Genomic DNA, 25760 nt, shown 5'->3' on the forward strand with positions numbered 1-25760 from the left:
TGTTAGTTCACTTGTGATGTCTCTACTTGGCATACTTAAGGATATGTCATTGTCTTTTGTCTGGAAATGTAATTGTATATATTCAAATTAGTATAGCCGTCCAGTCTGCTTTTGGAACCTTGATTCCATAATATCTGGTGGTTACAGGTTGCACAGGCTAATTGTGATGTTGGTTTTTAAAAAAAAATCATTTTATCAGATTTAAGTTTGTGGGTTTTTGACTACATGGGGTCCTCCTTGTTCTTGAATTACCAAGGTAAATAAGACAGGGTGCCTGACTTCTGTGCGCTATTATTTTCTGTAGCTCTTTCATATTTGCTGTCTAAACTAAGTGGTCCTAACCGTATCAAACATTAATATCTTTTCATGCTTCTAATCACTACTATTACCATTCTGTGGACCTTTTTCTATTTCTGCTTCATGTGATGTGAGACGGTGTGATCAGCATGCAACCCAGTGCTCCAGGTGAGGGCATGCTCTGGATTTATATGACAGAATGATTATCCATTCTCTTTCTTAATAGCCCTTAATAACGTAGTTTCCTTTTTTCTTTTCTCAGCTAGCCCTTTCCCTGCCCCTTCTCACAGCACATTGAGCTGTCCACAGTGACACCCACTTTTTCGTCCTGAGTAGACAGCTGTCTTTTAGAATACATCAGCATTTATGTAGAGTTCTAATTATTCCTTCCAGTACATACTGAATTCCATAAACCCTGTTTCCCAGTATCTAGCTTTCTCAATCCCTCTGAAATTATATTCTTGAATAATGTAAATAATTGTCTGCAACTTTGCCTCCTTTATGTTCCTGCCCTCTTCTAATTAGTTGGTCCTCCTATTGACCCATGATGCATCCCACTACTAATCTGTCCTTTGTTTTCTACCTCTTCACCAGTTCCTAATCTATCACAGCCACTACTGAGGGACTTCAACAAAGCCTTTCTGAAAGTTCATGTATACAGAAACCTATGAGTCTCCTTCATCTACTATTCTCTTGGCTTCCTACAAGAACTGTAATTGATTGAAGACAGTTATCCTTCATAGGTGTTATCCCATCATTCTAGGTGACAAGAATCTTGACCGCTCTGTACTCAACAAAGCCATGGCATTCTAACAGTTTTACATGATGGGGATTAGTCCACACTTGGCCAATCTATCAGCAAAGCAAGACCTTTGACAAGATTAAATTTACATTTAATTGTTAGATTTACATTTTTCAAAGTAGTTTGTGCTAGGAAGGCTGTTCCTGGGGTAAATCAATTTAGTTCAAAGCAACTACAGTAATTCTTATTATTCCTGCCTTATGGGAGCACTAGAAGGTGCAGGGTTCAACCCCCATTTCAGGGCTCTGCATCATCATCCCAGGCTCTTCTATAGTGCTTTACATCAGTAGATCAAAACATGCTTTACAAAGGAGGTCAGTATCATAATCCCCGTTTTACAGATTCTCTGTCCTGAATGATGATGCTATATGTTGCTAGACAAGGCCTAAGTGTGGGGTAAATGGAGATGTGGCTATGTTTTCTCTGCTCTCTCACCCCTTAATTTGTACAGTTTAAGGCGTAGCAAGACCTGCTCTGCTAACCCTCTTTCTGATGCAGCCTGTTGGGTTCTGTGCTTTTCTCCCCACCCAAAATACGGTTCATTTTCATAGGATCTATGATTGAGTCCAAAGTGTTTATGTGGTTTTTTGTTTTTGATTAAAAACGAGGTTAAAGGTATTGGGTTTTTTCCATCTTCTACCCAGAATTAAAAGAACAGCTTCTGGCTCGCACATCACATGTGGATGAAATAGAACGTTTAAAGCAAGACTTTGAACAGCAGCGGCAGCAAAGAAGAAGCGAACATGAAACTGAATTGGAACAACTGAGAATTTATTTTGAAGAGAAACTAGGGGCAGCTGAAGAAAACTACAGAGAAGAATTAACTCTGCTGCATCAGAGGCTGCAAGAATTAAAGGAATACTCTTTGTTGGAGTCAGAGATTAGTCAAGATCAGCCTTTAGATATCAGGTGATGACTGTTCTTTTCTTTAATCTCATCTGTGACAAAACACACTCAACTTTCCTTTCCTAGAAAACACTTTAGGCTTTGTGTGTGTATTTGGATTGGTGGTGGGAGGTCAGAAACCCCAGGGTGAAAGTTAGTAATGGTTGCAGACAGTTTTTTGGATGCAGACAGGTTCTTGCTGAAATGGTTATTCAGGAGTATTTGACTAGATGCTGGTCTGTACGTATGTATACTCTAATATCTTAAGAATCAATACATTCTTCTAATTCTATATTTTATAAAGTTGAGTATTCAATTTAATTTTTTAAATTCCTTTTCTCTGCTCAGCTCCTCGGTCACACTTTTAGAAGAGGCAAATGAAAAAGAGAGAAGGGATATACTTGACCAACTAACTCAGCAACTGGAGCAGCACAAGGTGAAGTGTCAATTTTAACAAAAATGATACTGCACATTTTAAAATCTGCGCAAAAACATGACAGTTGCTTCACACCTGTTAGCATGGTTTTAATAGCAGGTGCTATACTGAGGTCTTGTATTACTATTGTTTTTACCAAGTATACTATAAGGTATTGTCTTACAAAACTATACAACTTGACAAAATAAGTGAACAAAGGATGTTTTTGATGCATTTTTTGCTTTTTTGTTTACTTGCTGCTTTAGAAATAAGTGTTTCAAGAGTTGCCATGGCACTTGGGAAGTCCTTTCCCCTGTGTGGCTCCTGGCTGAGTGCTACAATGGGGTACTGGTCCAAGAGTAGGGCTTCTAGGTGCTATGGTAATACAAATGATAGTATAAGCAGTCTCCTTCCCCTATGTTAGTGTCAAAACACTTGACAAGCCCCTACTCAGGTGCCTACAGGCATTTCCCACTCTCCTAGATCCTCTGGCAGCTCCTGGAGCTCTACTTTACCTCGTGGCAGCATGGCTGTATAAGCAGAGTTAGGCCTTCTGGGGATCCTTCTACTCCCAGAGTTGAGGTAGAGGTGGGTGTAGAAGCAAGAATGTTCTGAGGAGGCAGACTGGTAAGTGAACTTGTATGTTTACAATATGCTATGTGCACTTACAAATTAATTCTTTAGCCTAGTTATCTGAAGGGTAAAGGTATCCGTCTCTGTTCTGAATGTGTATTTTCTGCAGGAAGAACTTACCTGTTTGCGACTGCAATTGGAGGAAAAACACAGACATGAACTAGACTCCTTAAGATCTTCCCTCGCACTCCAATATAAGGAGGACCTGATGAAGATGAAGATGGATCTCTCAGACAGATATATTTCAGAAATTAAGGAATTAAAAAAGAAACATTGTCTAGATCTTGAACATCTCCGTGCCAAGCTTTCGGAAGAGCACATCAAAGGTAAGATGTACTTGCAGGTTCATGTGTAAAATGGAAAGCTTCTTGGATTGTCAAAACTTTTTTTTATCTTTAGGCTTTAAAGGATTATTTGAAGGAATATGAAAATTCGAAATTAGTTTGGAATTACATAAAAGAAATCTAGCACTTTAAACTTATTAAAAATGGTACTGAGGAGAATTGTTTTTTTTTAACGATTCTTTTGAACATCTTTATCTTTATTTTCATAAATATTCCTGCTCTAGAGTCCTAAATGTGAGTTTCTAGAATATAATGAACTACAGCTGAGGAACCATTTACATACATGAGACACTCCTGTGGTACTTGCCATATTTGATGCTTAGAAGGGCCCTGTCAAGTTGTTGCACTTCTTTCTGAAAATTTCTCTACTTTAGCATTACAAGAAACGCCTAGACCACTAGCAGAAAGAGATTGGAGGGAAAAAATCCTGTTCCATATCTCTTCACTTTTTAATTTTTATGGCTTTAATAGCGCTTAGTGTACAGTAGGGTTCACTGTTTTCCCTGCATATTCCATTGGTAAGTTTCTTGGTTTGTGCAGATCTTTCACACAGCTTTGTGGGGGAGAGAATTATATTAAGAGTCAGGAAAATATTACTTTAAAAATTGGCCAGAGAGCTCAAGCTAAAGAAATAATCCCCTCCTAAAAAACCAAATCTTTTGCTACTTTACTACTGTTGTATAACTAAGTTTAACAAAGGAATGTTCTGTATGGGCGTAAGCAATGTTTTATGCAATTTCTCACCGTTGTCCCTTTTTTCCTGGAAGAAACATGCTGCTTCTAACCTATTTATACTAAAATAGTGCAAAGCAATTTCAAGAGGTTTTTCTATAAATTTTACATGTGCCATGAAGGTGTGGGGAGGAGATAGTGGTAGTCCTTATATGTATTTCCTCTCTGAGATGGTATATGTGAGAGCAAAGCTTTTTGGACTCTGCATCCGTACCCTGAAAGATAGCCATGTTCTACTGTGAGTAGAGTTGGTTGAATACCATCAGTCAGATGTTATTTGATTTGCTATTTATCAAATCATTTATAAAAGGTGTATTATATTTCTGTTATTCAGCAATCTCTAATGTGAGATACTGGACAAACTATTCAAATTAAAAATTCATTATCCTGCTAATTTTTGGCAAATCTGCTTTTCTGCTATTTTGGGGGAGATTGTGTTGATAAGTATTGTTTGTTGTTTACTGAGGTTATGCTTGAGCTGAGAGAATATTTCATCTTCAGAAAATCTGCCACCTCATTATCCACTAGGCTCTGAAAAAGTGATGACCTGTTCCTTCTACCATTTATATTGGAGATGCTGATAGGCTGCACAGGTAGTGATAATGTATAGTAGATTAAAAGGTAGTTCATGGATTCCAGTGCCAGAAGGGACCATTATAAGAAATGTAAGTGGAAACATTTTATTAGGTACTTCTTGGTAGACTTGAAATTGAGCGAGCCATTGATGTGTTTACTATTTTACTGTCATGACTGAGCTTCATTTTTTTACTTTTATGAATGATCAAGACCCATTAAAACAAACAGCAAAATGTTTTTTTTTTTTTACCGTCAATCCAGAAATTACCAAACTGCGTCTACAGAGTGCTCAAGATGCAGCCCGCCAGGTTGAAGCCGAGGTTGCTGAACGAGTGTGTGTGCTGGAGAATGAGCACAAAGCTAAACTCTCCCTCCTTCAGTGTGAGAAACAGCACATTGCAGAACTGCAAGGAGAAATACAGCACTTAAAGAGAGAGATTACTAAACTCCAAGACATTGGTGTCCAGCATGAAGCCCAGCTGAAAGAGGAGATGGAAAAGGTAGTATGTATTAGTTTGTTTTTTGCATTTAATATGACATAACTATGTCAAATACAGCATCTGCCAGGCGTAAAGCAAAATTAATGGGAATAGTGTCTGGAACAATACTTACCATTTGAACTTTCTTGTCTGTAGTGGGGTCTTAGTATTAATGGGAGTTGCATAGCTAAAACCTTGTAATGTTCTGATGAGTTGGGTCTGCAAATGGGTGATGCATATGTAAAGGTTGAAGTTGAGCAATTTCATAGGAACTTAATCACCCCCATTCTTCAATCTTTGCCCATGCATCACACATTTGAAATTACATTAATACCATTTCAGATTTATTTATTTATTTTTGCGCCCTAACCTGCAGAAAGATTAGGATCTGAAGTGTATGCTATCCTTATTTCCCCTTGTGATGGACATAATGGCAAGTACAGCGAATAAGAGGAGGAGGATCTTAGACAAAAGTTGAAAGACTTAAATTCAGGCTTTAGGGCATTTTGATGCGAAAATGTTTTTTGGAATTTAGTCAATATTTAAATCTTCCTTTACTACTCTTTTGGTATTCTTAATAGTGCTTTAACTTAATTAAGGCATCAACAAATTGACACCTAAATCTTGTTTTTTGCTTTGAAAGCTGACCTGAGCACAAGATTTGAATATTTAGATGGTTCTTAGATGGTAAAATGGTAATTTTTTGGGTGTGGTGTGGCCCACCTTTTCAATGCAGTGTGTCCTGTGGGCCGCCTTTTTTCTCTCTTGTTCACCAGTCACTGTCGCACAGATTTCCTCCTCCTATTTACAGTTCTATAACATCCCTGCAATTGCTTATGTAGAAAAGTAAAATGTTTAATGCATTTTAGCTGTCTTTTAATGTAATTTAGCTGCTGAAAATATATGGTGGTAAACCATATGACCAGTCGAATCTCTGAAGACCACAGTGGTCCACAGTTGAGGACCTGTAGGAGTTTAAATGGCTAATAAGAGTATTTTATTCTGAACGTTTCCAGTCGATATGGTTTCACCTCTTTATCTATTTTTGTAATATTCATAGATAAAATGTAAACTTGTTGATGATCACAAGAATGAATTAAAAAGAGCTAGAGAAGAGGTCCAGCAAGTGGAACAAGTGCACAAAGAAAAGGAGGAGGAATGGAAGTGTGAAAGAGAGGCCCTGAGGGTCAAAGTTGAAGAGACGTTGTCACAGTTACGTGCAGAACTTGAAGACAAGGCAGAGTCTGAGAAGCAAACTTTGCAAAAGGAGTTTGAACTTCGTGAAGCTGAAATGAATCGGCTTCAGGATCAGCAGGCTGCCCGAATTGTAGAACTGGAGAAGTCCCTAAAGGAGCAGCAGAACAGTTTGCAGCAGCTAGAGGATAGCTTGGCAAGTATGCAGACTACACAGACAGCTCAGGCGCAGTACGACAGTGAACTGCAAGCTGCCAAGACACTCATGGAAAAAGATTTTGAAAAAGCCACATTTGGGCTCCAAGAGGAATGTGCAGTTAAACTTATGGAAGCACAGAACAAGTATGTAATTAATTGGTTTTTACTGTGCTTGTGTTAAAACCTCATAAGAAATGGCAATTCATAATTTTGTCACTTGGTGGCACCAAAATATTATCTAAATATAACAACATGTATTATTTTAGCAAGGAGCAGTAGTGTTATCCATGAAGTCTCACTGCTAGATTTTTACTTCATATAAATACACACTAAGACCAGCAGTTATTAAAAAATAATCACTACGGTATTGCATATAGAAACAAATGGGAACTTCAGTTTTGTACTTCTAATCTGCTAGTAAGGGAAAATTCCAGCCCTGCCTCCCTCAGTTGCTTTCTGTTCAGTTCACACTAAACTGAAACTCCGAATGTGTTTACAAAGCAGGCACCGCAGACTTCCCCACACTGCCCTCTTAATATACCTTCATTGTGAGTAAAGGGAATAATCTCTGTGCGTGCACATTAATTGCTTATCTTTGTGGATGCTGCCACCTATATTAATTATTTTTGTAATATGGGCACTTGTCTATTAAGCAATAACCTGAGATGACATCTCACTTTACATAGGCCATTGCACTGCTCTAAGATAATTCCTTTGTGTTGCTATGGATAAAATGGGTAAAAATGTGGTGATCAAATTTAACAATTTTTGCCTAGTTTTTATTCCTTGCATCTTATCAATGCTTGTTTGACAACATTCCTAATTTTCTTGGAAATTAGATTTATGGAGGAACACAAAGTTATGACTCAAAAATTCACAACAGAGCAAGAGCTTCTCCTCCAAGAGCTGAAAGGGAAGCATGTGGAGGAGCTAGAACTCCAAAGTCAACAGCTACAGGAGAAGCATAAGCAACAGATTCTGTCCCTCACAGCTGAGCTGCAGACCAAGCACCAAGCTGAAATTGAGACACTTACATCTACGTTACAAAGCAAGCAGCAGGCTCAGCTTGAGGCTCGTCTAGCTGAGCTGCAGGCAAAGCACCAGGCACAAATTGATGATTTGGAAGCTAAACACTTGTCAAATCTGGATTCTTTGGAGTCGTCGTACCTGTCGGAAATTCAGATTATACGAGATGAGCACAAACAAGCTGTTGAGGATCTACAGATGCATTTCGCAGAGCAGCTGCATGAGAAGGAGAAGGCAAATCAAGCAATTTTGACTCAGGAAATGGAAAGGCTGAAATTAAAACATTCCGAAGAGCTGCAACTTTCACAAGACAATCTGAAAATTGAGTTAGCTACTATTCATATTGAAAAACTGAAAGCCGTGGCTGCTGAACTGGAAGAAGCTCATAAGGTGAGTCGGGGGAAAACATGACTGTAAGATGATCCTCTTTGGTTTTGAGTTTAGATTGATTTCAAATGAAAGACTGTTGGTTTTGAAACTGATTTTCCATAGTTGTTTCGTTCTGTTTGCGAAATGCTCTATTGATTGAGCAGCTACTGCTTAACTCCTTTGTAATAGTTTTCTTAATTGTTAAGAACAAAGGCAAAAGGAGAGAAATTATAAGCATATACGTATTTCAATATGATCATTATGAAAGCGTAGATTCTGAGTTGAATGGAAATACAAAGTTTTTCTTCTTTGTTACTTTCACTACATGCAGAAATGTTTGAAATCTACAGGGCTTGGAAATGAGAGAATAGTTTTCCTCAACAGTTTTATTACTTCCCATAGCATATCATTTTGGAGAAGTGCAATCACTTACTTTGTATAAAGTATTTTTAAAATTATTTTGAAATAAGAATTTCTAAGCAAGTTTTGCATGAACCCTTCTAGAATGGACAGCTTCCTACAGTTTCTTGCTTTTCCTCATGAAACAAAATTTTTATATTTTGAAAATGGCTTCAACCACAGTGCAATAAGGAAGAGCTGGTAATTCTTAAGATTGTTACTGACATTCTGGGGGGAGGGATAGCTCAGGGGGGAGGGATAGCTCAGTGGTTTGAGCATTGGCCTACTAAACCCAGGGTTGTGAGTTCAATCCTTGAGGGGGCCATTTAGGGATCTGGGGCAAAAATCTCTCTGGGGATTGGTCTTGCTTTGAGCAGAGGGTTGGCCTAGATGACCTCCTGAGGTCCCTTCCAACCCTGATATTCTATTCTTCCTTAGTGGTACATCATACAAAAATATTCTAAACTGCAAGCTCAGAACATCATTTATTCCTTTGGACCCTGATGAGTAAACTGACTGAGGGGAAGCATAAAAGGTGGCAGTCATAGGACAATAACTCTTTTGCTTCAGTCCTAGTGTGTGACAATACTGCATGTTTATCTAGCTAAGTTCTACCTTTTAATGTGTGTGTGTGTGTGTATATATAGTACAACTTACTTGGCACTCCAAAAACCTTCCATTTTGTAGCGAACTTCATCCTCCTCATTAATTAGTGCTTAGCAACTTGTTAAATGTAAAAATAGGCTTAATAGATTCTGAGGTTTCAGCAATATCATAGTAAACCTAGGATCCTGCTAAATCACATTTTGCATAATTTTAGAAACTTGAACAGAACTTAGGAAGTCTTGAAATATGTTACGCTTCCACTACATTGAAATAACATCTTCTAAGGGTGTTTGAGAGTGCTTTAGCTTCTTAGTATGTATCATGAGTCCCAGAAGTAGGGTAGTGGCTTGTTGCTAGGATATAAAGTCCCAGCAGATGCTATTGAATATTTTCCTTCTGTTGAGTAAGGACACAAAGGGCATCATTTTGTATTGGTTTATTTAGAGCCTAAATTTGTAAGCCTACTTGATTATACTGAAGATGAGCACAAAAGTTGCCACTCCTTGTCCCTGATTCAAGAAGGCATCCCTTTTCAGGTCAACACTTAAATTGGTGCTAAAGTTCCACTGAAGTCTCATGCTTCATGCTCCTGATTGTAATAAATTTGATGTTGGGGGGTTGTGGTGATGAGTGTTGTATGTAGGAAGGAACAAGAAGACCAACAGAGATGTAATTTCTTATTACTAGTAAGTTTTACAAAATAAATTCAAAGGTAAGTGAAGTGCATGCTCAGTCAGGGTCCGGGAGACGCTGGTGGTAAATATTGACTTATGTGGTTTGGAAATTCACTGGGCAGGGGGTAACTTTAATACTGCAGCATACAATTCATGAACTGGATATAATGGGGATGTTTACTGTTTTAAAATGAATAATATTATAGGAAGATTTGAACACCGCTCTTCAAAATCAAAGATGTATGTTGGAAGAAGAAAATCATAAGGCTCTGGATGTATTGCGTGAAGAAGTGTTGCATATGGAGGAACATCATAAAAAAGCACTAAAAGATCTCCAGGATCTCCATGTGGCAGAAGTTCAGAGACAGAAGGAAGCATACTCCTGGCAGCTGCAGGAAGAGCTCGAGAAGCTAAAAGCACAGCATGAACATGAAGAGAAGGTAAGGACTGCTCAAATAGCTTATCTTCTAAAATAGAACATTCAATTTCGTTATCTTGAAAATAAAAATCCCCAGGTATGGAGCTGGATACTATTCGATTTGATGCACTGGTGTAAGTAAAGAAACAAAACAACCGTGAAACATTTAAACCTACCTCTAGCCTAAAGTACATTAAAATTATAACTCACTTCAATATCTCGACAAACAAAATCAACAACAAAAGACACACACGTATACTGGCATGATAAGCTAAGCTAAATAAATATATCAGACCTTCATTTTCCTTACAGGTTTTTTTAACTGAAAGATTTTAAACGTCCATTGTTGTTTAATATGTGCAACCAATACTGACTTATTTTAATGTTGCATTATCTGTTTAAGGGAAGGGAAATATTGTCTTGAAGTTCAATGTGAGAATAAGTGGACTATTTTGAGCAGCACTGACTTTTTCAGTGATGCTTAGGCTTCTGAGTAGCTGTCACTTTCGAAAATGAGATTAAAGTTCTTACCTTTTTTCCTTAAAGCTTTGCCCACTTCTTTTGTTGCTAGTGTATGTACAGAAGGAAGCAAATATCAGCAAGCTTCTTGAATGAAGTCCAAGAAACGTTTTTAATTACGCTTCTTGGCTAGTGTTAGTGGTTTTTTGTTTCCAGTTACTGCTGAAGTACAATAGAAACTAGCTTTTTCTGACTTCAGCCATGTACCACAGATGTTGTAGTGAGGCCTCAGATGACTAAGATTTCATTATTGCAGTATATACTGCAAAAATAATGAAACACATTTACAAGTGTGCTCTGAAGAGTCACAAATCATTAAAATTGAACTTCACCTAAATACACCTGACAAAATAAATGAACAAAATACTTTAAAAGAAAAGTTTTAAACTGTATTCTTTCAGCACTGATCCCTATGTGTATTCCACTGTAGGTACTCATGTGCTTTATGTGCCTGAGACTGGAAATTTCTTGCTGGCAATGTCTGGTGGTCCACATCTATGCGCTTGCTCTCCTCATGTTCTCCACTGAGAGTATAAGGGGCGGTGTGGACTGGCAGCATTTCCAGTTCTTTCGTACTGCTGGATGTTCTGAGACAGCGCCCTCCAGTGTCCAGACCTCTGCTTCTCTGTCTTCAACCTGTAAATATTGTACACATTTTTTTATAGTTATCTTCTGTTAGTTTGCTTAGTATAACTAGTTAGAAATCCCTTCCCCAATTCTGGGAGCGCTCCCCAGTATGGGGTTAGATTATGCCCAGCTTATCAGGCTTTAAAAAACTGTATCTCTTGCACAAACTCCTTTCTGGTTAGCAACGATCATCAGCAGTACCTTTACTGCCTTGGAGATACTGCACTTTGCAACATGCTTATCTGCCATTCTTTTCCTAGCCAAACCTGGCAAGTGCAGGAATTCAGGCTGAGGAAAAACTTTATGGAGCACGCATTGAAGCCCCAGTCAGACCCGGGCTTGGGGGGATCCCCTTGTGTATCTGGTAGAGGTAGCCAGAAGTGTGCCTCCTAGCACCATGATGTCTGACTCAGAAGCAGGGAAGAGCAGTGCCAAAGATCTTTCTCCCCGGGCTCCCCAGAAGAGCAGGAAGCACTTCCATAAGCATAGGAGTAGATCCCCCTCTAAATTCACCTCAAAGAGGGGATCCCTCCCTGACTTTGAAGTCAGGCAAGTCTTTGCACCCTGGTCCCATGGATTTAGGTCCATCTTAGTCTCATGGCTCTGACCAGAAGGCGTGTAAGAGCAGGAGTACTTCAGTACTGACCTTGACATCTGTGATATCTACTCCAATACTGGCCAGGATTAGGCAGCGGAACCCGAAGGACAAAGAACTGTTGGTACCAACCAAGAATAGTCAGCGAGATCTCAGCATATTGTCTGAACTGCCAAGATCTCATAAAGAACCATCGATCACATTGGCTCCAGTGGTGCCCTAAAGGGATACACACTTCTATCACTCTGGAGGATATTTTTCGTCCTTTCGGATCCGTAATCTCCCATAATGATGGAACCAGCTCCCAGCAGAAAGATTTTGACCCCAACAGTTGACAGGGACTACTAGAAGGGAAGTTTGTCCCTTATCTTGTCCACCAGTTGTCGCATCCCCACTCAGTAAGAACCACCGACACTGCCTATGGAAATGCACCCGATATATCCAATTCCCCTGAAGTGAAAATGTCTAAAGGGCCAACATCACCTCAACTGAGAGAGGTCAGCCCAGAGAGGGGATTGAGAATCTGCTGGGCCACATCCCAGCCTCATAAATTGGAACATTCTCCTCAGGACCAGTGGCACCCAGTGTCTTGGGGGGCCTCCACAGCCTACTTTCGACCCCTTGAGCTGCCCTTACTTGGGGTCCATGGGACTTGTACATATGGGTATCATGACTGCATGTTGTCCTACCGGGAGTCTCATCACCCTTCTCCAAGAGATCAGCCAGAGGTTCCCCCAGAGCCCATGGAAAAGGGGGAAAAGGAACTGGAACTGTTGGTACTACTGGTACTGACAGGGTATCATCCTCATCTCTTGAGGAGTCAGTTGATCCAGCATCACTGTCTCTACTGGATGATCGCAATTTCAAGAGCTGTTGTGGAGAGTATCAGAGAAGCTCCAGGATCTCAAGAAGAAGTTCAGGGGATACATCACAAGCTCCTGAACATCATGCAGCTGATGGGATTTAGTCTGGTAGTGTTCCGGGATGGCTTCATTTGCTGAGAACAGCCAAGAGCCATACGGTACAGCCTGCCAACATGTACTCTCAAGAGGGCAGAGAAACAATATGTTGTCCAGTTAAGGGAACAGAGTTCTTATTTACTGACATTGCCCCACACTCATTGGTTGGTCAGGCAGCCACTGAAAGCACCAGGCAACAGCTCCCAAGGGATGCTCCAGCTGATGAAGAGGCCAAGTGCTTGGACCATCTGGGGAGGGGAGATTGGTATTCACAACCACTAACCTCGAATTGTGAACATTCAACTGCCAAGTGCTGCTGTCCTGATATGATTTTAATAACTATTTGAAGTGCTTGGAGTTCAAAGATAAACTCCCACAAGAAGATAGGGCTCAATTTCAAGCCCTTTTTGATGGGGGAAAGTTGGTGTCCAGAACCTCTGTACAAATCCCCATGAATCTTGGCTACACTCTTCGGGTTCCCTGGGGTGGTCCAAAATATGGGATAGGACTTGCCCTTTCATTAAACTAACCTTTTCAATTAAAAGACAGACTGGTCTTTGCATTTGCTAAAAGACTCCAGGACAACCCTGCTTTCAGGGCGCACGTACAGCGGCCCTGTTAAGAAAATATTACAAGCAGTTGTACAAACCCAGGCTGTCGCCACAACCCTTCAATTATCAACGATCTTCTGAGCTGCCTTGTAAACAACAGAGGGCATGAAAATTTAGATTGATTACTCCTACCATTTCCTCTGCATCCACCCAACCTTATCCCCCAGCCAAAAGAGCTCTTTGATGGAATCTTGAGTGCTGAGAACCTTCAATGATGCCATCTTTACCGGATTCTGGTGTCTGCTTTGGTGGCCACCTAGCACAGTTTGCCCACAACTGGAGTGTGATAACTGCAGGCAAGTGGGTGTTGAATATCATCCATTCCAGCTATACCACTGAGTTCACCTCACCATCCCTCCAAAAACCATTTGTGCATCCCTCTTCAGGGACCACTCTCTCAAAGAGATCCTCCTTCAGGAGATAGAATCTCTTCTTAAGAGAGCAGGAAAAGAATAAGTACCACTTCAGTATCAGGGGAAAAGGGTTTTATTCAGTATTTCCTGATTCCCAATAAAAGGGGAGGATGGAGACCCATTTTTGACATCCAATGCAGTATTTTTATTTGTAAATTGAAATTCTGAATGGTCACACTGGCATCAGGAATTCTGTCCCTGAATAGAGTCAGATGGTTCACAGCTCTCAACATGAAAGAGGCATACTTTCATGTAGAAATCCACCCGTGTCACCAAAGGCACATCAGGTTCTTCTTCGAGCGCTCCATATCCTAACATACCTGGGAATTGGTGTAAACACAGAGAAGATTCCTGAATCTGATAGAATCATAGAATATCAGGGTTGGAAGGGACCTCAGGAGGTATCTAGTCCAACCCCTGCTCAAAGCAGGACCATTCCCCAACTATTTTTTTTTTTTTGCCCCAGATCCCTAAATGGTCCCCTCAAAGATTGAACTCATAACCCTTGGTTTAGCAGGCCAATGCTCAAACTACTGAGCTATCTCTCCCCCAAAATACAAAATACAGACTTCATATGGGAGACCTGGAGTCAATGAGGGTGGGAGCTTATCGGTCCTGGACAGGTTCCACTTCATGAGGATGTTAATTTACCAAGTGGTGCCCAGTACTTGAACATCAGTTTGGGTATGCTTCATGCTATTGTGGCATTTGGGGTCATGTACTTACATGACCATTGGCAAGTCTGCACTGACTCTGAATATTGTATGTGCTAAGCAATCACGCCATGACTATTCCTTCTAAGGTTGAAGGCCTTGCTGAAGTGGGAGAATATCCCAGGGGTGTGTGTGTGTTTCCTCCTTCCCACACCAGAGAAAATTATAATTATGGATGGCTCCCTATTAGGCTGGGGAGCCCACATGGATGACTGCACAGTACAAGGCACTTGGACACCTCAGGAGACCAGAATGCATATAAATATCCTGTGTCTAAGAGCAGTTTGGGAAGCCTGCAAGGCATTCTTACGGTTCATATGATCTTGATATATTCTGGTAATGTCAGAAAACATAATGACTGTATTCTATGTCATCAAGCAGGGAGGGGTGAAATCCATCCCACTGTGCATATACATGGTGAACTTTTGGGGCACCACTTTACTCCGTCAGCGGTGTACCTTCTGGGTGCTCACAATTCATTGGTGGAAAGCCTCAGTAGGGATTATGCCACCAGCCATGAGTGGGGAACTACATGATTCTGTAGTGAGCAGCATCATTTCTCAGTAGGGAGCCTCTACTTTGGGACCTTTTCTCATCCCAGATTAAGAGGAATTGCAGCATGTTCTGTTCGAGAGGAACTCAGGGTCATGGTTGCAAGAGTGATGCTCTCCTACTTTCCTGGATGGGTCATCTGAGGTACGTCTTGCCTTCCATCCCACTTGATTTTCCGCAGAACTTCAAATTCCAACAGGACACAGTGCTAATCATCCTCATTGACTCCCAGGTGGCAGATTTCAACCTGTCCACCCATCAGCATCCAGTCTGTCCTAGATCTCTTGACCCATGACTGCAGCAAGGTCAAACATCCCAGCCTGGTCTCTTGTCATCTCCTGGCTTGATGTTTGGATGGGTTTCACACCTAGAACAATCGTGTTTGAAAGTCATTGGAGCCATTCTTAAAAATGCCAGAAAGGATTCCACCAGACAATAATACATAGTAAAGCGGAAATATTTCTGTATGTGAGCCCAGCAACACCATATGTCCCATGAGACAGCAGACATCCTGCTATTCTGGATTTATCTTCTTGCTCTGAAGACTGTGCAGCTTTCCTTTAGCTGGCTAAGTTCACCTAGCAGCAATCAGCACATGGCCACCTACTAATTGATGACTACTTCATCTTCACTCGGTGATAGTCTGGTTTCTGAAGGGTTTGATTAGAACAGGGTCGGCAACCTTTCAGAAGTGGTGTGCCGAGTCTTTATTTAAGTTTCGCGTGCCAGTAACGTTTTTAGAAGGTCTCTTTCTATAAGTCTTTAATATATAACTAAACTATTGTTGTATGTAAAGTAAATAAGGTTTTTAAAATGTTTAAGAAGCTTCATTTAAAATTAAATCAAAATGCAGAGCCTCCCGGACCGGTGGCCAGGACCAGGGCAGTGTGAGTGCCACTGAAAATCAGCTCGCGTGCCGCCTTCGGCAAACGTGCCATAGGTTGCCTACCCCTGGATTAGAACCTTTCCACTAATAATGAGACCAGTTCCACAATGGGATCTCATTTAGTACTCTTGGTATCATCTAGGTCGCTGTTTAAACCGTTAGCTATGTGTTCAATGTCCTAGTTGTTGATGAAGGTTGCCTTCCTTGTTGCCATCACTTTGGCCAGAAAGGTAAGTGATCTTAGAGCCCTTATTATTCCTAAGGGAATTCTGCACCAAAAAATAAAAAATTCTGCACATAGTATTTTAAAATTCTGAAAAATTCTGAATATTTTATTTGTCAAAATAACACAATATAATCACTCTGGTTTCAATTATTTCTCTAATTTATTTAAACTGCAATACAATGGATGAAGAATCGGAGTGGGGAGCATTGGAGGAAATCCCCAAATGCCCTTTCCTAATAGTAACGTAGCTAGGTTTGACCCTTTCTTTCTAGTTATTAGTCAACAAATATATGCAGCCATAAGCTCAGAGTTACATCATAGGCAACTGAAGAGCAAGTGAGGGCTGGAGAATCAAACTCAAAATTTATATTGGCTACCGAACATCTCCAGAAAGGTTCAGTAGCAAACAGTTCATGGAGCACACTTTGATAGGAAATTTTTCAGTCCAAAAATTTAGACCAGTTCTAATCACTAAAGCGCCATAAGCATTTATAAGGCCATACTGTCCTTTACACCACTCTGGCAATGCAAAGGAGAATTAAAACTTTCACACCTGTTTTATACTCCTAGGGGAATTCACAAAGACAATGGGAACAATTCACTAAGCAAGCAAGCTGCTACATTCTGCTCTGAGGGGACAGAGCCTGCCCCACGTCTATCTCCTCATAAACACTCAGAAGCCCTTCCATGCCAAGTGTGCCGCAAAAGTGAGCGAGAGGAATAGAGTGTGCTTCTCTTGCACACTCATGCACGACTGCCCACCCCTCTCCAGGCGGTGATTTATGTTTCTACCGGTTTCTTTGGGCGCCCAAACCAACCTGCTTGCACTGCCAGGGAGAGGCGCATGACCGCTCTTGCGCCTTCACTTTACTTCCCTGTCAGAAGTCATTTTTCTGCAGGGAAGCAAAAGAAATCTGTGGGGGACATAAATTCTGTGCATGCGCAGTGATGCAGGAGTAAAGCCTTATGACCAATTTACCATATACGGTACAGGACAAAGTCTCACTACGGCTGCACCTGAAATTCGCCCCTAAAGTAGTTTTGGATTTCCACATAAACACGTACCTGTTTTCTTTTCCCTAAGCCTCTTGCCACCAGTGAAGATAAGAGACTTCATTCCCTTGATGTGAAGCATAATTAGCTTTTTACCTGCAAAGAATGAAATCTATCACAAAGCTGCCTTCATTGTTCATTGCCATTGTGGAATGAATGAGAGGACAAGTTATAGCTTCTCAGACTTGCTAAGCAGATTTTGGGCTGTCTTCTACTTTTATCTGGTGAATCTTCCTCTCCCACACTGTGTGAGGGCTCATTCCGCTAGAGCACAAGCAGCTTCCTTAGCATTGCGCAGAAGGTGCCCCTGCTTGGTATTTGCAAAGCAGCAATATGGAATTCAGTTTGTACCTTCACGAAACATTATGCCTTAGTTCAAGCCTCCACAGCTGATGCATTCTTTGGTGTGGAGGTCCTACAAACATCTTTACTGCTTGCAGCCTTGCACCTGCCTCCGGTTTTCAGTCATCCACAGTGGAATACACATAGGGATCAGCACTTGAGGAAGAAAGGTAAGTTATTTACCTTTATAGTAACGAGTTCGTCAAGATGTGATCCCTATCTATATTCCACTATGTGCCCTCCTTCACCTCTGCTTCAGATCCTATCCATTGATTCAGGTTAGAGAAGGAACAGGAGAGGTGATTGGCCAGTACCGCCCTTTATGCCCTCGGCATGGAGTATGAGGAGAGCAAGGATGCAGGCACTGACCAGTGGGTGCTGCTAGGAAGAATCTTCTGGTCTCAGGCTCATGCAGTGCATGTGCATTCACAGGCAGAGTGCCCATAGGGACCACGCATCTCAAAGAACTCAGTTACTATAAGATTAGTAACTTCCCTTTTTTATGATACATTGTTTTGCTTTTTCACTCATTGCACTGCAAAATTCAGTAATGAGCAATGGGATTGCTAATCATAAGTGCAATTTTTGAGAGTTTGAATGGCAATGTCCCCCTTGCAAAAGTTGTTTACCTTTGGGGAAAACCTTAATTTCCTTTGGATTTGGGGGGAGGACCTCTAGGTTGACCTGAAAATATGTACTGCCTGTCCCTTTGGGTTTTCTGTAGAAGAAGTATACGCCTGGGAAGCTAGGTTTGTAGGTCAAGTGAAAATTCTCATGCTTTAAGTGCCTTGATCCTGGAAACAGGATTTCCTGTCAGTCTAATGGCCGCAGTGATTCAGTTTACAAAGAAGAATGCAGCTGGAATTTTCCTAGAAGCCCAATATCACTAGTCATTGGGTAATTGTTATATTGTCTTAATGAGGCACAGCTGCCATTTGTCTGACTACTCTTTCTCTGGTGTATTTCCATCAGCCTGATGGGCATCAGAAGACGCAAGCAGGTGGTGTGCTCTGCCAATCTGAGTTGATCATTAGATTAACTAGGCCATTTGTTTCGTAGTACTTTGGTGTCAAGCTCCTCTCTCAGAATCCTCCACCTCCACTTCCACCTGCCTGTATCTTTGCGAACTTGCACAGAGATAAGATCTGGTTTCCTTCAGTAAAGATGGAGGTGGAGTGTGGCAGTTCACACCAGCTGAGAATCTGGCCCTTAGGGTTGGAGGGAAAATCACTGGGATTTGGGGGTGGAGTTAATGATTTTTCTCAATAATAAAATTGATTAAAAAATCTTACAGATGTATGCCTCTGCCTCTGCCTCTGAAGTGGAAAGTGTGCGAACAGCTCTCCTGGCTCAGTTTGAGGAGGTGAAATTGAAGCAGCAGCTTCAGTTCCAGGATGAGATTGAACTGCTCAAATGTCAGTCAGAGGTATTATTGGAACAGCAGATTACACAGCTAAAGGTGAGGTCTAAGCTAAAATGTTTTTTAACAAATTCCAAATGTTCAAAAATGTATGCAATTTTCTGAGGTTGAACAATTATTATAAAACCTTTTCCCCGGATTGTCTTTATAAAGTCCTAGAGACACAGAAGTTGGAAATGGAAAAGATAAATTAGCAATTCCTAAAATGGTTTTTGGGCCAGATTACTTGCTAGTCACATGAGTCTAACTCTCTTCTGATTGTTTGTCAATTAAATCACATTAAAAGGGACTAAAAATACATTATGTTCCTAACATCACTTTTTTATGTAAGCAGTTACTGTATTTGCCACAGAGATGCTATGCAATCATGAATGGGAATTGATGTGGTCCATGAGGGAGCCTCTATTTTAAGATGTCTTCTCCTTTTACTTTTCTCCTTTCTGCTTTTGGGTAAAAGCGTTTAAATTTTTTTGTAATACGTTGTACATGTACTTTGTAATGAGGTGTATTCTAAATTGGAGAACAACCCAAACAATGCTGAAAAAAATACTACAGTAACTCCTCACATAAAGTCATCCAGGTTATCGTTGTTACGTTGCTGATCAGTTAGAGAACATGCTCATTTTAAGTTGCCCAATGCTCCCTTATAACGTTGTTTGGCAGTTGCCCGCTTCATCCACTGCTTGCAGAAAGGGCCACCCATTGGAGCTAACTGGTGGGGGCTTGGAGCAAGGGTGGACCAGCAGCCCCCCATCAGCTCCCCTGTGTTCCCTATGCGGTAGTCGTCCAGCAGGCTATCAATTGCTGGGCAGTTCAGCTGTCCCTTCTCCCACTGCCATGTGCTGCTCCTGCCCTCTGCCTTGGAGCTGCTCCTGGGAGCCTCCTGCTTGCTGTGCGGGGGGTGGGGGTGGAGAAAGGGGGGAGGAAGAGGAAGAGGGGGACTAATGTCAAAGTGTCTCCCTTACCCCATCTCCACAGAGCGGGTGGGGGGACACATGACAGGGCTCAGAATGGAAGGAACTTGCTGGCAGCAGCTGCTGTCTCAACTTGCTGATCTACTTAAAAAGGAAATATACTTAGAGTGGGGTCAGCGTACTTAAAGGGGCAACACACACACACACACACACACACACACACACACACACTGTGTGTGTGTGTGTGTCTCTGTCTCTCTCTGCCATGCTGTCTCCCCTCCCTCCATTCGTGCTGCCTTGTAGAGTATGAGGCTACATTAACAACAATGTGTTAACCCTTGAGGGCTCAGCTGAGTGCTAGTTCATCATTTATTAGTAAGGCATTCCCTGGGAAATATCCCACTCTCTGACTCCACAACCTCAACCAAGCTACACAATCATCATTGCTGTGTACAGTATTAAATTGTTTGTTTAAAACTGATACTGTGTGTGTATGTATGTATATATAAATTAAAAAATTTTAACTTGAACGTAATCTCCCCCCCCCCCATTTACATTAATTCTTGTGAGGAAATTGGATTCGCTTAATATCATTTTGCTTAAAGTAGCATTTTTCAGGAATATAACTACAATGTTAAGTGAGGAGTGACTGTATAAAAATAATGTAAACCTGGCATTTTGTCCTTAACGCTTCAGTTTACAGTAAGGTATTAAAAGAAATGGCCTTTGTAAAATATCTATTCAGAGATAAATGCATAATGTGCCATAAACACGATCATGCATTTAAGGACTATATTTTACCTTCAGTTATGATTTGCGATATGCTTGTGTATGTTAATATGAAAACTTCAGTTTTTTAAAGAGATTTGTACACATTTTATCCCATTTAGCATTTGGAAGGATGGAAAGAAGCTGATTTCTCAGCAGAACAAGTCTTTGAAATAGATCTGAAAGTACATTCTACTTCTCTGACTACTTCTCCGTCTACTTCATGACAACTAGCTTGATATAGAGCAGTGATACTCAGACTGAGGCTTGCAAGCTGCAGTTGGCTTTTTAATGCATCTCCTGCGGCTCTTTGCAGCGCATGACATGTGTGATTTAATTATTAACCAGTCAGGATACATTTACTGTGTTGTTAACCTACTGTAGTTGATAAAATAATACTTGGTCAGTCATTTTGCTGTGAGAATAATGTGTATATATATAAAAACAAAATATTTCCCCTTTGGTACTGTTACAGTACTATAGTAAATGAAAAAATGAGTTCATGCTACTGTGGCTCTTTTAGGTAATGTTGATTGCTAAGTTGGCTCCTGAACCACTGAGGTCTGAATATCACTGACAGAGGCATACTTTGTAATACTGGCAGTGTGAGATCTTCATTTTAGAAGTTATAAACCAGTTTTCAGCTTGCTTAAATACAGATTCTTCTTTGTGTAGTTTCTGTATGGATATTCCACTTCAGGTGTGCATGCACCCCATGCTTCTTTGATCAGTCTTTTGATAGCCGCGTGTGTTCAGTCTGCACATATGTCCTAGCTATCCTTGTGCTCCATACTAGTGGTATCTAGGGCAGTGTTGAATGTGAGGGAGATTCCCACGCCTGAGCCATTCTTTTTAGGTGACACATCTGAAGAACCATCCCAGATGAAAGTGTCATGAGAGGAGTTTTTTTAACAAATTAATAAACTAAACAGTAATAAGTCACAAGGACCAGATGGTATTCACCCGAGAGTTCTGAAGGAACTCAAATATGAAATTGCAGAACTATTAACTGTGGTATGTAACCTATTGCTTGAATCAGCTTCTGTACTAGATGATTGGAGGGTAGCTAATGTGATGCCAATTTTTAAAAAAGCCTCCAGAGGTGATCCTGGCAATTACAGGCCGGTAAGCTTAACTTTAGTATGAGGCAGATTGATTGAAACTATAGTAAAGAACAGAATTAGCAGACGGATGAGCACCATTTTTTCGGTAAGAGTCAGCAGTTCTTTGAGGGGGATCTGTAAATGTGTAGACAAGGGTGATCCAGTGAATATAGTGTACTTGGACTTTTAGAAAGCCTTTGACAATGTTCCTCACCAAAGGCTCTTAAACGAACTAATCAGTCACGGAATAAGAAGTCAGGTCCTCTCATAGATCAGTAACTGGTTAATAGGTAGGAAACAAAGGATAAGAATAAATGGTCAGTTTTCAGAATAGAGAGAGGTAAATAATGGTGTCCCCCAGGGGTCTGTACTGGGACAAATGCGGTTCAACATATTCATAAATGATCTGGAAAAAGGGGTAAACAATGAGGTGGCAAAGTTGCAGACAATACAAAATTACTCAAGATAGTTAAGTCCAAAGCAGATTGCAAAAAGTGACAAAGGGATCTCTCAAAACTGGGTGACTGGGCAGCAAAGTGGCAGATGAAATAATGCTCACTGGAAAACATAATCACAGCAGAATAATGGGGGTCTAAATTAGCTGTTACCACTCAAGAAAGAGATCTTGGAGTCACTGTGGATAGTTCTCTGAAAACATCTGCTCAAAGTGCAGCGGCAGTCAAAAAAGCTTAACAATGTTAGGAACCATTAGAATAGGGATAGATAATAAAAGAGTAAACATTATAATGTTGCTGCATAAATTCATGATCCACGCACACCTTGAATACTACATGAAGTCCTGGTCAAGCCATCTTAAGAAAGATATATTAGAAATGGAAAAGGTACAGAAAAGGGCAACAAAAATGATTAGGCGTATGTAACAGCTTCCATATGAAGAGAGATTAAAAAGACTGGGACTATTCAGCTTGGAAAAAAGAGGACTAAGAGGAGATATGATAGAGGTCTATAAAATCATGAATGGTGTGGAGAAAGTGAATAAGGAAGTGTTATTTACCCCTTCACATACACATGAACAAGGGGTCACCCAAAGAAATTAATAGACAGCAGGTTTAAAGGAAACAAAAGGAAATACTTCACACAGTTCACAGTTAAGCTGTGGAACTCATTGTCAGGGGATGTTGTGAAGGCCAGAAGTATAACTGGCTTAAAAAAAGAATTAGATAAGGTAATGGAGGATAGCTCCATCAATGGCTAATAGCCAAGGTGGTCAGGGATGCAACCCCATGCTCAGAGTGTTCCTAGCCTCTGACTGGTAGAAGCTGGGAGTGGACGACGGGTTGGATCACTCGATGATTGTGTGTTCTGTTCATTCCCTCTGAAGCACCTGCCACTGACCACTGTGGGAAGACAGGGTACTGAGCTAGATGGACCATTGGTCTGAACCAGTATGGCTGCCATTAGGTTATTTTCCCTATGTTTTTTTTTCTCAGATGCCTCAGCCTGAAATGGATCAATTTGTGCTCACTTGTTTAGCTAGGTTTGCCTTTAGGGAGTAGTTTTTACTTTTAGTTTTTGTTAGTTTCCTTAGTTTTGGGAGACTGGGCCAGTTTGTTTCCCTGCCGCGTCCGCAGGTTCGGCCAATCGCGGCTCCCACTGGCCGCGGTTCACCGTCCCAGGCCAATGGGGGCTGCGGGAAGTGTCGTGGGCCGAGGGATATACTGAAACAAGTCCCTTAAACTGAGTCTTACCAGAGTTGATCTGCAGCTGGGTGTGGCCCTTCCGCTGGGTGTGTGTGTTAGAGGAGGTTTTAAGAGCCTGGCTCAGCAAGACAGGTTAAAGAGGGTCCATGCTGGCAGAACAGGTTACACTCAGTGGTATCTCAGCATAGCAGGTGGCTTCCCAAGGGGTCCAACCTTTCACAGTATGTACTGGAGTTCCATTCGCTTCTCCATCTCCAACTATAACTATAGTGACTGGTACGTCTCATATAGGGTGGAGAGCTTGTCTTCAAAGTCATACCATTCATGGAAAATGTGCAGCTCAAGAATCCATTCTCCACATCAGCCTACTGGAGCTCAGAGTGGTCAGATCTGACTGCAGACATTTTCTACCTATGATTGTGATAAATGAGGATAAAGACAGCATGGCCGGCATGTACAATATAAATCACCAGGGAGGAGCAAGATCCTCCTCCTTTTGTACAGAAACAGTAAATCTGTGGAACTAGTGCATAGCCCATCAAATCTTCAATTCTGTCACATACTTACCAGGCTTCCAGAACATCATTGTCAACAACATGAGCAGACACTTCTGCCATGATAACAAATGGGACCTTAACCCCTTGATGTTTCTTACCCGGGGTTCTCCAGAATTAGATCTCTTCGCCACAGCCCTGAACAGAAAATGCTGAATGCTTTGCTCAGGAGGGTGTGTTAGTTGTCATTCCCTGGGAGGTGCCTTTCTCATTTTGTGGTCCAGAAACCTCCTATCTGCCTATTCTCTGATGCCATTGCTCCTCAGAATCCTAAACAAGATCAAGCAGGACAGAACCAGAGTCATCCTAATTGCACCAGTTTAGCCTAGTCAGATATGGTTCCCCTACCAGATTTGTCCCTCCTCTTGCCCTGCACTTTGATTACCAATAATACCTGACCTACTAATCCAGGACTCGGTGGAAGGTCTTCACCCCAACTTGACAGCTCTGCGTCTCAAGGCTTGGCATATAGATGGATCTTATGGGTAGAGATCTCCTGTTCAAAAGAATTGCAAGAAGTTTTGCTCAATAGTAGACATGAGTCAACTAGAAAAACATACCTGCAGAAGAGGAAGAGGTTCCAAAGGTACCTGTCTCTTGTTGAAATATTATCTGAAATATTATCCAATAAATATTATTGGATTACCTTTTGGGTATGAAGAACTGGGGCCCTCTCTTGGAGTTCCATTAAATTTCATCTAGTGGCTATTGCAATTTTTCCATTCCTCAGTCAAGGGTTTTTTAGTCTTTACTCACTTCATTACTTCATGATTCATCAAAGGATTATCAGATCTTATTCCTCATGTCAAACAACATACACCGGAGTGAGACTTGTACCTGGTTCTCAATTCTCGAATGAGGCTTCCCCTTGAACCACTGGCTAAATGTTCCCTTCCACACTTGTTTGTGAAGACTGCAATCTTAGTGGCTATTACCTCCACTAGGAGAACTGGTGAGTTAGCGGGCTTTGATAGCTGATTCTTTGTACACCACATTTATTAAAGAAAAGGTATCTCTCTGGTCACACGTGCACTTTTGCCCAAGGTAACCTCAGACTTCCACATCAACTAGGACATTCAGCTTCCTGATATTCTATGATATCTCACTCCACTTGATCAGTCTATTTCCATAACCCCATTAAAGAATGTTCCCATTGGAGAAATAAGCAAAGCTGCCACGTGGGCTTTGGTTCACACCTTTTTCTAAACATTACATTCTATACCTGCCTCTAGAGCAAGATTCCACCTTGTCATTGTTAGTCTCCAGTCAGTCTTCGATCTGGCTTCAAAACATCCACCTCCTTTACAGGGTACTGCTCAGGAGTCACCTGAAGTGGAGCACCAATATAGGGACATGACTTGAAGGAGGAGGAGGACTTCCTTACCCTTTACAGTAACTGGAATTCTTTGAGATATTTGTCCCTGTGGGTGCCCACTAGGTGCCATCCTTCCCTTCTGCTTTGGAGTCTTCCTTTGTGAGACTCGGAGTTAGAGAAGGAACTGAATTTGGTTGTCTGATGCTGCCCTTACATACCCTTATCATGGGGCATGAAGATAACTAGGGCGTTTGTGTGGACTGAACTGGCATTGCTACCAGAAGTCTCTGATCAAAGGTGTATGGGGCACGTGCACAACTGAAGTAGAGCACCCATAGGGACAAATGTCTCAAAGAACTTCAGTTACCGTAGAGTAAGTAACTCCTCCTTTAATACAGTGTCATTGGTAGGCTATTTTGTACCAACGTGGCTGCCTCCAGAAATGTCTTTAGAAATTCAAGATGTGATTAAGCACTTTCAAA

At 41.2% G+C, this 25760-nt stretch overlaps 1 protein-coding gene across 21 annotated transcripts in view; it reads left to right on the top strand.

The window, feature by feature from the left end:
• The window catches only part of PCNT (pericentrin), a 243875-nt gene that overhangs the window by 88226 nt on the left and 129889 nt on the right, over window positions 1-25760 (top strand). For all 21 annotated transcript variants that reach the window (XM_065562243.1, XM_065562244.1, XM_065562253.1 and 18 more), the window contains 8 exons: window positions 1744-2008; window positions 2333-2420; window positions 3142-3358; window positions 4946-5184; window positions 6224-6699; window positions 7395-7971; window positions 9836-10069; window positions 18838-19002. In XM_065562243.1, coding sequence (XP_065418315.1) covers window positions 1744-2008; window positions 2333-2420; window positions 3142-3358; window positions 4946-5184; window positions 6224-6699; window positions 7395-7971; window positions 9836-10069; window positions 18838-19002 — 2261 coding nt within the window. The remainder of the gene's footprint in view (window positions 1-1743; window positions 2009-2332; window positions 2421-3141; window positions 3359-4945; window positions 5185-6223; window positions 6700-7394; window positions 7972-9835; window positions 10070-18837; window positions 19003-25760) is intronic.

This window comes from Chrysemys picta, chromosome 11 (genome assembly GCF_011386835.1).
Source record: "Chrysemys picta bellii isolate R12L10 chromosome 11, ASM1138683v2, whole genome shotgun sequence".
Lineage (NCBI taxonomy): Eukaryota > Metazoa > Chordata > Testudines > Emydidae > Chrysemys > Chrysemys picta.